The sequence below is a fragment of the Fonsecaea nubica genome, assembly GCF_001646965.1.
Source record: "Fonsecaea nubica strain CBS 269.64 chromosome Unknown Scaff20, whole genome shotgun sequence".
In the NCBI taxonomy this organism is placed as follows: domain Eukaryota; kingdom Fungi; phylum Ascomycota; class Eurotiomycetes; order Chaetothyriales; family Herpotrichiellaceae; genus Fonsecaea; species Fonsecaea nubica.
The window spans coordinates 296,058-310,489 of NW_019173693.1; the positions used below are offsets into that span (position 1 = coordinate 296,058).

Consider the following 14,432-nt stretch of genomic DNA (forward strand, 5'->3'; position numbering starts at 1 on the left):
CAGAGTTGCCTATTTGAGCATGTTTGAGCACCCAAGTAGCCATCTAGGAGCATGTGTTAGGTAGGCAGGAGCTGACGACATTCACCTGGTGGTGATCACAAGCTGCTGGCTCCAGTGGCAAAGGCGAAATGAAGTCGCTTTTTCCGCGTATTATTATGGTGATGGCAGTGGCGCGGCAATTGCACCTAAAAATTGCCCGCAGCGGAAACGAAACAAAATTGGTGATGTCTGACACCAAAGTCTTCTCCCTTCGCCCTGTCATTCCGGCATTATTTTGGTGTTTGGGTGTCAGAAATTCTGTCAGACAGAGCTTCCCTCCTCTGCCTTGGCTAGCAAGCGCGCGCCAAGCCTAAAAGCCTTCCGTATCTTTCATTCCGAATCTTCTTTTCAGTGGTTCAGGCTCGAACGGCCACCACCCTCGGGCCAATCCTGCACCGCCAGTCACGCCCTTGGCCATCGCCTTCACCCTCGCCCTCGCTCGCTCCTTTGCCATCTCGCTGGATCCGCCCGCTCTCCACGCTGCCTCCCTCTCTCCCGACACATACCAAACACCTCGTTCTTTGAGAAACATCATTGTTCAACGACTCAGTCCCGTTTCACACCCGATTTGGGACTCTGCAAACGTGCATCTCCACGAAGGACCATGCCATCGTTCTTTGCCTCTCGATTTTGAACAATAGCGGACCTTCATCGAACCTTCGTTTTGTTTAAAGTCCACGACATTTGCACAACACCACCTAGTTGTTGCAGTCCCAACGCAGGCGTACCTCGCCGCCATCGGCTCTCTCGCTTCGCCAGATCCTCTGTCTAGTTCTGTGATCTCAACGGAGTGGTCATTCACGTATTGAGACTGCATGGTGTTCTCACCACTTCCCACAAATCACGACGACGCGACCTTTATCGACTTTCCTCGGGCACATGATCTCTGTCCATAGACCTGACGAATTTGAACGGTGACGAGGAAGAACACGATGGAAACCGATACGGTGGACCCCGTTCTTCGTGGCCGGCACCGGTCTGTGCTCCGGGGGACTGAGATCGGACAACATCAACGAAGTAAAGATAACGCAGCGCACGCCAGGACAGTAGAGTCGGACACCTTGCTGGGTCAATTCTCATTTGCACCAGCCACACAGACCACTGTTGTTACTACAACCACAACTACCACCACCAAATTTCCTCCCTTCATAATGCGTCCACTACGGCGGACGAAAGACTTGGATCTCAAGCAATATCCTTTGGCAGCGAGCCCTACCCCGGCCAGTTTGAAAAAGATACACTTCGAGATAGGCGGAAAACACACAATCTTCCGAGAAGCGGAAGATACCACACTGGCACTAGAGCAGGTACGAGGCGTGCATCTTGACTTTCTAACAGATTGCTAACTCGGGAGCCAGTTACAAGAGGAGCAACGGATTCTTCGAAATGCTAATGGCGCACTCGAGACCGTGGAGACCTTCCAGCCTTGTACTTCTATCCGGCCAGCAGGCTCAAAGTTTACCTCTTTCCGACGGAGAGCGCAGAGACGGCCAGCCTCTCCAGAATCCATTACTGACAGTGAAGATCAAACTCAGTCGCACGAACCCTCCTATGCATCAAGTCGTGCTGGACCATCGACGAGATATCGCCCCGAACTCGCCGCATCGAATTCCTACTACCCATCTATAAACCCAATTACCCCAGACAGTATTCCGAAATCCAGCAACGGCCCTCGTGCACCCAAACTGCGAGATATACGAGAGCCACGAGAGCAAGATGGCTCATCCAGAACCATGAGTACGCTCCTGCCCTCCCCAAATATGAGCCAACAACCACCATTTCCAAACATCCAGCCGTCATCACCACGATCTAGGCATTTTCATTCCCTGGAATCAGAAGACGGAACTGCCTCTTCCACTGATCGCTCCCATCTAGAGCGGAGAAGTCACAGAGAGATCTCTCAAGAAGCGGCGGTTCCTACGCCCCCTATAATCGAGGACGGCGAGTTGGCTTCAGCAAGACCTCTAAGTAGGCGTGCTCTATCATCCGTCCCTGCTCGGCTGCATGTCGCGGAAAGTCCATCCGTGCAGGATGGAAGTCTTCCTAGTCCGAGTCTTTCTCCTGTCACAGCTGCTGCAACACTACAAAATACTGGATACTTTGCAGACGCTGATTCGAACTCGGAGATCACCTCCCAGCACGAGGGTTTGTCAAGAGTTCTTGTACCGGACAGACAGTCACCCAACTCTTTTCACTCCCCCGAAGCCGCCGACTTGCATCCCCATCACGATTCTCGCCAGCTCTCCCGCTTCACCAGTGGCTCAGTCGCCGAGATCCCAGCAATGCTTGATTATTTTGAAGCCATCCCGGATGAACTGAAGAGCTACATTATGCACCAACTACTCCGCCGGTGCCCTAAGTCTACACTCCAGGTCGTTGCGGATGCTGTCAACCCTGCGCTCAAGTGCGATTTCCTCTCCCTCCTTCCGCCCGAATTGGCACTCAGTGTCCTCAAATATCTTGATGCCAAGAGTCTGTGCAGAGCTGCGCAGGTATCGAGAAAATGGCGGCAGATGGTTAATGGCGATGAGAGAGCTTGGAAAGAACTATTCGATTCAGACGGATTTACGCTGTCGGAAGGAGAATTGAAGCAGGCCATTGCCGAAGGCTGGGGCTGGCAAGATCCATCTGGTCCGTCTGGGTACGAAGAGAACATTGCCGATTCGACACCCAGCAGGTACGATGCAACCGCAGAGGCCCATTCTCCTGCAGCACAGTCCCAAAATAGGTTCAGTGAAATCCTACGCTCGAAGCGCAAGGCCCCCACGTTGTTATCCAGTCGGAAGAAACAAATCAAACTTGTCAAGTCCAATTCCTGGGATACCTCGGTTGACGTCACCTCTTTTAACCTGTTGAAGGACTTCTCCGCAGACGGCCCATATAACGCGGCACATTCGGCCATGGCTGCAGTTCCCCAACCGAATATTGGTCTCCCGAGTCTCACAGGTCTACATCTTTACAAATCCCTCTATCGAAGACACTTTCTTATCCGGCGGAACTGGATGTTCGAAGATGCGAAACCCCAACATATCGCATTCCGCGCGCACGACACCCACGTCGTTACCTGTCTCCAATTCGATACCAACAAGATCGTGACGGGAAGTGATGATAATAACATCAATGTCTACGAGACCAAAACCGGAGTCTTGAAGGCCATCTTGACGGGACACGAAGGTGGGGTTTGGGCTTTGCAATACGAGGGAAACACACTGGTGTCAGGTTCCACAGATCGATCGGTAAGAGTCTGGAATATTGAAGAAGCACGGGAAACACAGGTCTTCCGTGGACACACGTCAACAGTGCGATGTCTTCAAATCGTGTCTCCAGTCAAAGTTGGAGAAAATGCAGAAGGAAGACCTATCATGATGCCTAAGCAACCTCTCATCATTACGGGATCCCGTGACTCGACCTTGAGAGTGTGGAAGCTTCCGCGGCCAGAAGATCCAGTATTTATCCAAGCCGAGAACGACCTTGATGCTGATGATTGCCCCTACTTTGTTCGCACCTTGTCCGGTCATCAGCACTCTGTACGTGCAATTGCTGCTTATGCAGACACCTTGGTAAGCGGAAGCTATGATTGCACAGTGCGTGTTTGGAAAATATCCACGGGCGAAACGATCCACCGCCTTCAAGGCCACACTCAAAAGGTCTACAGTGTTGTCCTCGACCATGACCGCAACCGCTGCATAAGTGGTTCCATGGATAACATGGTGCGCATCTGGGATCTAAACACTGGATCTCTCAAATATTGCCTGGAGGGCCACACCTCCTTGGTCGGTCTGCTGGACTTGAACTGCGATAAACTCGTATCTGCAGCAGCCGACTCGACCCTCAGGATATGGGACCCAGAGACTGGACAGTGCAAGGCTACTCTGAGTGCACATACCGGTGCTATCACCTGCTTCAAGCATGACGGCCAGAAAGTCATATCCGGCTCTGACAGGACTTTGAAGCTGTGGAACATCAAGACCGGCGAGTGCGTCAAGGATCTGCTCTCCGACCTCAGCGGAGTATGGCAGGTGAAATTCGATGAAAGGCGCTGTGTTGCAGCAGTGCAGCGCGAAGGTTTGACGTTTATAGAGGTACTGTCGCACCCCTGAACTTTTGTGTCAAGTCGACTGACTTCCTTTGCAGGTTCTAGACTATGGCGCCGCTCGTGATGGCGTCCCTGAATACAACCTGGGTCGAAGAATTGTTGTCGATGCCGACGGGATGGAAGCCAATCACGACGACAACGGATATCTGGATCTGGACGGCTCCGCTGATCCATGATGTCTTCCCAAAGAAATCAATCAGACTCGAAGTTGATAGATTTCAGTTTTTGACAAAATGCTGCAGGGCAGGGCCGGTATTCCCTGACGATGCATCATCACTCGACCACTCTCTGTCACGTCTGGGGAACTTGGAAAAATATGACGATCACTGTTTAATGATTTTTGCTTCATGGATGGCACCTTCGACGCCCAGATGGAGGCTCAGAAGATCACGAAATGTCAACTTCACCAATATGATTACGGTACACCAGCGAGTTCTTCTTGTTTATAGGTTGTTTTAGTCTGCCCATGCTGGCCGGATGATGTCTTTACAACCGGCAAAGGAGCGAGGTGTTTCTGCATGGGCGGATCTTGTCTCGAACCAGAGAGGGTGTTTTCCATGCCATTGAATGTTCTGCTGCGAGAATTGAAACTGCACATTGGCCTTGTTGGGATTGCACTGCTTGGAGAACGCACTTTCGGATTTCTCATGTTCCAGGCTTTGGAAGTGTTGTTCTTAAACCCGCCAGACGTAGCCATACCTGACGAATACATAGGAAATGCACATGTTTACGGACGTTCCAACCTAGAGTGCTAGGGAGACATTTGGTCAAAGACGATCCTTGGGGAGAGGAGCGTGGAGAGGATTGTCCGTTTTAAGATTCACACAAGCCTAGAAAGGCAGTACTGGGCAGTATAGAGTATTCACGATGCCGCAGTCCAGGTCCGTGTCACGCCGTGTGGTCCCAGTGCGGCAAAGCACGCCTTCTTCGCCTAGAGTACATTCATTGCTGTAGAGCAGGTCGGTGGTATCATACCGCGGAACGCCCCGAGCCTCGAGCCTTCAAGTCCCTGGATCTCAGAGATACACTTTCTTGTTTCCACCCCGGATATCTGGTCCTCCTCTCTTTCTGTCTCTCTCTATTGCCTCCTCCTCTTCCGATTCGAGGTCGACCCGCCTCCCGAGCGTGAAGCGGGTTCGGTAAACATGGACTCAAAAGCATCCAAGCCTTGGGTGACACCCTTGCCCACCAGCACAGGGGGTTCGCGCGGCTGCTGCGTGTTGGACTGCTCCTGGCTGGCTGCCGAACTGCGGGCTTTCTGACGACGGCGTCTCGATTGCGGCTGTTGCTGTTGCTGTTTCTTGTTCGATTTGGACGGTTTGGGCGGTTCCGCGAACATGGCTTCAAAGGCATCCAGGCCCTGCGAGACACCTTTGCCGACGAAACCTGGTGGGGGTTGCGAAGCGTTTGGTTCCGATGGTCTCGCCGCCGCCACTCGGTTTTGGTGTCGTTTGGGTAGGGTCCGGGACTGCTGTTGTTTCTTCGACCTGGGTGAATGAGGTGGCTCCGCGAACATGCCTGCAAAGGCATCGATGCCATGCGAGACGCTTTGGCGTGGCGGAGGCACTTGTGTCGGGGCGCTCCTAGAAGAAGAAGACCCAAGAGGAGACATTGATTCGGCCATAGACTCAAGTGGAGTGGCTCTACGCTTCGAAGGAGCGTTTGTGCTTGCGGGCTTTGCACGATCTCGAGAGTTCAACTCTTTATACACGAAATCAAGTTGCTCGTGTAGGGATGCGGTCGAGTCGGCCTTGTCGGAGTTTGAGCCAGAGAATTTCCTCAAAGAGTCAAAAACCCGCGGAGGCTCTCGCTGTCCTTGCGGTTCGGTTGAGGCCGGAGCACTTACTTCTGAGCCAGTGCCTAAGATCTCGCGCATGAATTCCTGGAGACTCAAGTTTGGAAGTGCGGTTGATCCACTTCCTGACGACTGTGCAGGCTCAGAGTCCGACTCCTTGCCATGAAGTAAATGCGATATCTCTGCTCCGATTGGACTCGGGCGAGTTGAGGCGCTTTTACTGATGACCTTGTGGTCCGCAGCTTTGTCCATGGCATACCACTCCAGGTTTGCGGCCCTGAGAATGGCCCATTGCAGATTCTTGAGGCCGAGGGCGTTTTCATTCGCTCTCTTCGCTGTCGAGACATCTTCGAGCGATCCAACCGCGATCATTTCGCCTAGCATTAACGCCGAGTTGCCCTCGAAGGTGGCTTGGCTGCGCAGCCTCGTCAACGCTTCGCGAATGTCCCCTTCTGCGACTTTTGAGCTCAATCGATCACATTTTGTGGCAACAATCTGGAATGGGATGCCGAGCTTGTGGAATATCTCCAGCATGTGGCGGTCGGCAGCCATGACGCCGTGACCACTGTCGACGAGCAGAAATGCTCTGCGCAGATTCCTTCGGTTGTTCAGGTACGACACAATCTGAGCACCCCATTCGGACCTGCTGCCAAAACCATACCCGGGCATATCAACAAGAGTGAGCTTCGGGTTGACATCTCCATCCCACCCTTTTATAGCGCCACCAGTTTCGTCTCTTGCTGCCAACGCCCACGCGGCCATGACCTGGGTCATTCCGGGAGTAGCACCGACTCGATTAAGATCCGAAGAAGTAAGGGCATTAATCAAAGTGGATTTTCCAACGTTGGATCGCCCGACAAAGATTACTTCGGGTACTAGGATGTTTTGTTGCGAGGGCCTCGAAGTGCGCCGCCAGGGTTCGGATGTTTTCCAGCCTGTTCCAGTCCATGTCCTCGAGGGCTTGTGATTTTTGAAGAAGTGTGCGGCTGCAGCTAGATTCTCTTCGGTTGGAGGAGTGGTATCCCAGTACCACGACCCAGCAATCTCTGAGGGCGGATCTTGAAGCTGAGAACGAGTCGAGGACAGTCTGCGTCGGCCATTCTGAAACTCGACTAGACGTTGTCGGAGACGAGTGCGGCAGACCAACCGGCAAGTAAAGCAAGTAGAGCTTTGCATTTAATCGCCAGGCAGAACTTGTGGAAAACAGGAGCCGGTGTTGAAGAAAGGAAGCCACCAACAAGCACAGGATTTCGGGAGCGCAGGGCGAGGCGACATCCAAATTTTGAGGATCTTGCGTCGCGTCGCCGAACCCGAACCCGCCAATCAAAGGCAGCCTCAGGAGGACTTCCCGGCCAGCCTTGTAGCCTTGAGCCCAAAAGCCTCTTGACTCCCCACATTCTGAAGAGGGCAAACTTGAAGGACAGGGTGCGTACCTCGACTGCGAATACGTCTTCGTTCACGCAACGGCCACTCCATTCACGATGATCAACGCTGTTCTGGTCTTCAATAACAACGGTCAGCCGAGACTGACAAAGTTCTACTCACAACTGGTTAGGTGACACACTGCGAAAACAACCATCACCAGTGCTGACTATGTTCGTGCAGGATACAGCGACACAGCAGTCTCTTCTCTCCCAAATATTCAGCCTCGTATCAGCTCGACCAGCTTCCGCCTGTAACTTTCTGCCGCTTCCTCCCTTGTTGGCTCCCAGTGGCACGGGCACCAATGCTTCGCCCGACGCACCCACCCAAATCACGTACCGCCATTATGCTACCCTCTACTTCATCTTGATCTCGACTTCTACCGAGTCTCCTCTAGCGCTGCTCGACTTCATCCAGGTGTTTGTCGAAGCCCTGGACAGACTGTTCGAGAACGTGTGCGAGCTGGATCTGATCTTCGGGTTCGAGACCTTACATGCCGTTCTCAGCGAAATGGTCGTTGGAGGTGTTGTCGTCGAGACCAACCTAGATAAGATTGTTGAAGGTGTCAGAACAACCGAGGGAGTCAAGGGCAAGAGGAAGGCCATCAATGCCCGCGATTCTACCAGCTCCATAGGGAGGGGTACGGGGTTTGCTGGTCTGAGTTGGGCTACAGGCTCAGGAAGCAGCTGGAGGTGACTTTGAGCTTAGATGGGGATGAGAAATATCACCACATCCACAAAATGCCTCAATCACGAACAATTCAGACTGAGAGACAAAACTCTCACATTACGACAGCCAGCCAGCGGTAGGAAAGGCAACTTTCTCGTCACTCGCACTTTGGTTTTGAGCAATTGGATACAGTGGCGCATTGCTCCAAGAGAGATGATTCTCACGCTCAGCTATACGTCGACTCTGGTCTCTGAACAACCTTATCCGGCCCATCTGGCCACATACGCTCGCGATGCGGACAGAAAAGCACACGCCACGAATGAACATATCACATGTGCTTGTGTGTGACAAACATAGGGCATTGGAAAGGACGCTTGGAGCGAGCCAGGTGAATGCTGGCATTGACGCTGTGCTCGCTTTCCGAACACACTAAGGAGGTGCAATCGATCTATCAGTCCGCTGATGCTCGCTACCCAGACGGCAACAACGCAGCAAGATATTCAGTTCTCGTTCGTGTCTACAAGGCGAATGCGAGACAGAAAGCAATAGATCAGTCTTGAAGTGCGAGACGGAGGTGTTCTTTCACGGGCGGCGTCTAGAGGCGCAATCAGAGACAGTCGACAAGCGGAGTCACCACCATCACTCGCGAAGGGGGGTATAATTCAAGTTTCCCATCCTCTTGGGTCTTGCCGGCTCGGGACGGCAAGACGATAGAGGCTCGGCCCAGTGCGGACTACCGATTCATGGGTCAACACGAATTGGTGGATGTAGGAATTCGATGGAAGAGGTTATGTGTGATGGCACAGTTTGAAAGCACGGTATTGGTGAGGCATGCACCGTGAAAGAGCACCTTCGGACAGAGAAGGGTGGACCCAGTGATGTTGAAAGCACTGGGTGGCTCGAGGGCACACCAGGCACCATGATGCAGGGACCTTGGACTCGACAAAGCCTGGAGTTTCTCAGTGGTCTGCAGTGTGATGGAAACAAAGGGACGAGGTTGGGTCGAGAAGCCACATTGGAATGTTCCCGGGCGCTTAAAAATAGGATGTGAATGGAGGGCACAGACTGTGAGATGGATGCCTCCTAGACGATTGCAGTTAGAGCCCCCCTAACAGGGACCCCGCCATCCAGGCACCTAGCCACCCCCATAGGCTCGCCCACTATCGACGGGGGCTCCCTCCTTGGACATTGGGTGCTTTGGCTTATGATTTGCCCGCCACTGTGCTTCACCCTGCAGACGGCATCCTCGTTTTCACAGCTTCCCACTTCTCACCTGGTACCAATCATCACAGCAGGCGGCTTGCTGGCCGCTCCTCAGCAATCATGATCAGGTACATCTACCGCCGTGATCGCTCATTGACGAGCAGCCAGCTGCTTCATATCGCTCTCGGCCAGGGGGTCAGCGGTTTCAGGCTCGCAGTTCTGGGACATGTCGACAACTTGATCCGCCTACAAAGATGAGTCGTCCCTCTTTACTCTTGAGCGTCTCGATTCTTCTTGTCTCTGTCCTCATTGTTCCCCCCTCCGCTGCCCGGCCACATTCGATCTGGGAAGTCGACATCGACAACAGCCCTGCCCCGCCACCAGATCAAGGCCCGCCGCTCTCCGCTGGAGCCCTTCGAGACAAGTCCAAACTCAAATACGAGGTGGTTGGCATAGTTGGAGCCTACGTCGTTTGGTTGATCGTCACAGTTGTGCTCCTTTTCCTTGTCGGCAAGAAGCTGCGTCGCAAAGTCCAAACCTCGAACCGCAGCCTCAGCATGGAAATCATCAAGCCTGCTCCTTTGGCTAATCAGTCCAAGATGAATGTTGAAGCGCCTCTAAAGAGCCCTGGCAAGATGGCCAGCCTCAGATCGTGGGCTTCGGGTAAATCACATTCCCACAAACAGTCGAGCATCAGTATGTCGTCCACCATCGACGAAAAGATCCTCGAGGCGGACAAGGCCAAAAACATGGATGAAATGGCGAGGCTCTATGCCGCTGTGATGGCACATGACGAAGAAAAAGCCAGGACCAGTGGCCAAACGTCGCCTCGCACGCCCAACTACCCACCTCAGTACAATGCTCCCCCAACACCCAGATCACCTTATCATCTCCCACCCACTCCAAGGTCCCCTTACTATCAGGCGAATCCCAATCTCAATGGGCCGGCCTCCCCTAGGTCGCCGCGCTATCCTCCAGAGTTTCAACATCTGCGACAGCCTGAGCCAGAAATCCAAAGTCAGGATATTCGACCAGTGACACAAGCATTGGTTCACCCCCTGGCGCCCACTCCCGCTGATGATGTTTCCTCGATGAGGACAGAGTCACAGACCAGCAGCCGCAAGAAGGTGTCACCTCTTTCCTTTATCTCGGGCCGTAGTGACTCGGCTGATCAGACGAAAAAGCGCCCGACCAACATTTCGGTTCGTGGGCAACCCATCTCGCAACCAATCGGCTCTGCCACTCTCACGGACACGTCGATTTATTCCGAAGATGCCCTTTCTTCTCCTCGCATATACAATCCGGGGCCAGCCCCACCAACACCAGGCCAAAAGTCTGTGACTGTGGTCGAGGAGATTGAAAAGAGAGGACCCCCGGCGCCGCTATCTCTTCGCAGTGCTGCAGCCTCCAACAGCTCCAACACGTTGCCATTCCGTCAATTCTACAATGACGCGTTGAAGAGCGCACCTGCAACCAAAACCACTTTTGTGGACCGTCGCGAGAGTATCTTGGGTGTGCATCCAAAGACGGGAGTGCCCCAAACTCCCTATAGTCCCTACATGCCGTACACGCCCATGACGCCCGTGACGCCTCGCACTCTTATGACGAAGAAGGAGATGAAGAAGAACAGGAAGAAGGAAGGCCTGAAGGTGCTGACCGAGGATGACATGGTGCTCTCCGACGAGGACTTGTGGTCAACTTAGAGGAACGCGGGGGGTTTCCCTTACGATGACCGACGATGTTCCTGCTTTTCTTTTTGGTCGTCTTGTTGTTTCCTTGTCTCATACTACTAGGTATCTTTCCTATCTCAGCCTTGGTCCTGAGCACAAGGAAGCTATTGGCTGCCGCGGCATGGCGGTCGGAGGGCACTGAGGGGGAAGGGAGACGAAGTGCAAATGTACAATTTAGGCCCGCCTGACGAATGGCGAAGATAGATACATATACCCTGAACTCGACCCGACACACTGGGATGTCGACGTCGATGAGAATGACCCTTTACCGAGAGAAGAAATCTTCTGTCTTTTCTTGTCTCGTCTCGTCTCGACCACCTACATCTCGTTGTGGTTCCACAGCAACCATTAGATCTCGAGACTAAGTCTGCGCCCCCCCCCCCCCCACCCCCCCCCGGATGTCTTGCTTGGTACTCGGCGCCATTGGTTATTCAGTCATCATGGACTCCAGCTGAGGCTGAGCAATGATTTGTTTGTATGTTCTTCAAATCTACAGGAGGAGTACGGCGGGGTTGTATGTATGTCCTCACTGATTCAATACCATGGGAATTGAAATTGCCATTACCAATATTGCATGGTTTGTGTTCCTACGCGTATACCAGGTACCAGCTGGGTAACTTAACTCCTTCTACGAGTATATGTATGTATGTAGTACCACTATGTCTGGCTATGTACCTATCTATCTATGCTCCGGTCCGGTCTGGTCTGATCTAGTCTGGACTGGACCTGGGTTGACCACAGTGCTGATGCTATGTGAGAGAATCACCTACAAGAGATGCCTTGTAGGCAGAATAAGAGAGAGAGAAAAAAAAAGGGACCAACAATATCCTTCCTTCGTAGACGAGGTCTGTCCGTCCGTCCGATCGAATTTAATCGTATCCAATACATCCAAATCAATCCAGTTGTGCACGACATCAACAACGATGACGACGACGCGAGACTTCCAGACCAATATCTCCCTTGCAACTTGGCCTTGGGATCCGTCTGGCTCTCGTATCGTTTGGAGTCTATTGCTCTGCAAACCTGCTCTTGGACCTCAACACGGCGCCGTACCTCCACAGGTAGACCATGCCGAAGACGCCCGCGGCGCTGACGGCGGCGAGCACGCTGACGCCCTTGTCGACGCCCCAGCCGACAAAGACGGCGCGGCTGCCCATGACGACCCCCGCGGCCATGGATCCTCGCGACATGTCGTACGTGGCGGACAGCGAGGCAAAGTATTTCCGGTAGGACAGGGAGATGTAGATGATGGTGCACTGGAAGACGACGAAGCTGCCGCCGGAGAAGAGGGCGATGCCGACTGTCGGCACGATCCAGTGGAACGTCGGGTGTGCGCCGCCGCCGCCGCCGCCGTTGTTGTTGGGGTCGTGAGACGTCGCCGTCGCCGTCCACGCGAAGAGGAACAGTCCCGCCGGGCAGAGCACGCTGAATGGGATCGACGGGATCAGCCACCGCTCCTGCGCGATCGCGGCGTTGATGTGCATTCTTCGCGGTGCTGTGACCTGAGACTGCGGTTGGTTCGTGTCGTCGGTCGGGGAGGACACAGCAGCGGACGCCGCTTGTTTGACTGCAGCACGAGCCCAGGGAGTGAAGTACAGCTGAAGGTAAACGGCGTAGATGGTGGCGCAGATTCCAGCACCGACGATCACGGAGAGGAATACCAGCCCAATAGCTCCGGCGGAGAAGCCATACCTGTCGTTGTAGACCAGTGGGAAAGCCTGTAAACGTTCCTGTCAGTCAGAGACATCCTGAGATTCCGATGGGAATCTTGTGGGAAAGGGGGAAGCCATAATTCTAGACAAACAGCTATATACACATACCTCGAAATATGAGTAGTAGGTGGCATACACGATGCCGCCGTATACAGTGACAAAGGCAATCGCAGGATCTTTGATCGCTATCTCGGTCGGCTTGATCAGCGCGTCCATAAACACTTTTGTAACATTCAATCTCTTGATCTCCGACGGCGCCCGGTACTTTGGATCATTTGTGATCTTCCTCATGCGCTTTGCTCGTTGGAGGAGGATGTAATCTGCGCTCGTCTCCGGCAGCAGGATGATCAGTGGGAACAGACCGCCCGCCATGATCGCGCACTCCCAGTACGGCCATCGGAAGTCCCTGACGATGGCGTAGCCAGATAGAAGCGGGCCAACCGCAGGCCCAGCGTACATCGCGCCCAGCCAGATCATGTAGCCGTACGGCGATTCGAACTCGTCGAAAAGGTCGTCGTACGAAGCAGCACCAGTGGCCAGGATCGGGGAGCCAAAGTAGCCTTGCAGGAAGCGTAGGACGCAGATGGTGGCGAAGTTGAGGTCTTGTACCTGTGTAAGGGCGATGGATAACGCGAGGAAAGGGAGGAACGAGGCCCAGTATGGGATGTTGCGGCCAATCCATGGAATTTCCGACAAGGGGGCAAACAGCAAAGGGCCCAGCGCGTAACCGAGAACGTATAGGGCGAGGATCAAGGAGACAGAGGTTTCGTTGAGGCCGTGCTGAGGTGCGATGAATGGGTAGGACGGCGTCGTGATAGACGAGGTGCAGTAGACAACAAAAGTGTAGATACTATTGCGAGCAGGTATTAGTAGATGTGGCGCTGTGGCAGGGAGAAAGTGTGCCAGTGCGGGTTGGGTATCCAAAAAGCATGCGGTTTCACATACAAGATGATGAAGCTGGCCCATAACTTCTTCGTCGTCGAGAAGTTTCGTGGATTCTCTGCATCTGTTGGACTATACCAGTCGACTATAACGAGATCATCAACGTTCGTTCCCTTTTTTGCAAGCACTTCGGGGTCGGCTTCAGAGTTGACTCGAACTTCAGCAACTGGATCTACCGGCTGCGATCGTCTGTTTCGCAAGAGTTCGAGCCCATTTCTGTCATCCGTATATTGCAGAAGGTAGCCCTGTGAAACTAGGCGGAGGAATTGACCCAAAGGGGTGTCCTTCAAAAACGTAGCCATCTGGATGGGAAGTTGATGTGCTGCGAAGATATTCAGATAGATTTTCTGGGCACAAGAAGCTTGCTTGGTGCAAATGTCCACGAGAACGACATCCCAAACCTCTTATAGCCCATCGAGAGGTTGAAGTGGCGCCAAAGACAATATCAGACCGTTTTCCAGAATCGTTCGGCCGTACTGTACTTCTGTTGAAACAGAGCCAGAAATAAGCACGATAGATTGCATTACTTACTCAGGGGGCTTGGTCAGCGAGTACCGTAGTAGCACAGGCAGGACTGGTGTTGTGACCCTGAACGAGCCTTTGCCGATCGTGTCTATGTCGTTGCTCCGAATGGCGTTGATTGGACTGAATCACATCTCCAGAATCCTGTCGACTTGGCGCAGCAGGGCATGGACTTGCCACTGAAAGATACAGCACACTTCAGCACGATAGTGGAGGGAATCGAAGCTCTTTCGGTGCAAGCACAGGTTATAGTCGGCTTTGCTAAGCAGGGATGGGGACTTGGGTGCTTCAACGGGCTAGCG

The 14,432-nt window shown here is 53.3% G+C and overlaps 5 protein-coding genes across 5 annotated transcripts; 3 read left to right on the forward strand and 2 right to left on the reverse strand.

The window, feature by feature from the left end:
• Positions 1–971: 971 nt before the first annotated feature.
• Positions 972–4,311, forward strand: AYO20_04055 (hypothetical protein; the record flags this gene model as incomplete). The annotated part of the gene is made up of 3 exons (XM_022642354.1): positions 972–1,346; positions 1,398–4,121; positions 4,174–4,311. The coding sequence occupies 3 exons, from the start codon at positions 972–974 to the stop codon at positions 4,309–4,311; spliced, it is 3,237 nt and encodes a 1,078-aa protein (XP_022501735.1).
• A 902-nt stretch (positions 4,312–5,213) lies between these two features.
• On the reverse strand, positions 5,214–7,106 carry AYO20_04056 (ribosome biogenesis GTP-binding protein YsxC; the record flags this gene model as incomplete). The annotated part of the gene is made up of 1 exon (XM_022642355.1): positions 5,214–7,106. One exon carries the CDS (start codon positions 7,104–7,106, stop codon positions 5,214–5,216), a length of 1,893 nt encoding a protein of 630 aa, XP_022501736.1.
• Positions 7,107–7,411: 305 nt separating this feature from the next.
• AYO20_04057 (hypothetical protein) lies at positions 7,412–8,048 on the forward strand (the record flags this gene model as incomplete). Its single annotated transcript, XM_022642356.1, has 2 exons — positions 7,412–7,480; positions 7,536–8,048. The coding sequence occupies 2 exons, from the start codon at positions 7,412–7,414 to the stop codon at positions 8,046–8,048; spliced, it is 582 nt and encodes a 193-aa protein (XP_022501737.1).
• Positions 8,049–9,478: 1,430 nt separating this feature from the next.
• AYO20_04058 (hypothetical protein) lies at positions 9,479–10,927 on the forward strand (the record flags this gene model as incomplete). Its single annotated transcript, XM_022642357.1, has 1 exon — positions 9,479–10,927. One exon carries the CDS (start codon positions 9,479–9,481, stop codon positions 10,925–10,927), a length of 1,449 nt encoding a protein of 482 aa, XP_022501738.1.
• A 1,034-nt stretch (positions 10,928–11,961) lies between these two features.
• Positions 11,962–13,910, reverse strand: AYO20_04059 (hypothetical protein; the record flags this gene model as incomplete). The annotated part of the gene is made up of 3 exons (XM_022642358.1): positions 11,962–12,672; positions 12,775–13,516; positions 13,612–13,910. The coding sequence occupies 3 exons, from the start codon at positions 13,908–13,910 to the stop codon at positions 11,962–11,964; spliced, it is 1,752 nt and encodes a 583-aa protein (XP_022501739.1).
• Positions 13,911–14,432: the final 522 nt, after the last annotated feature.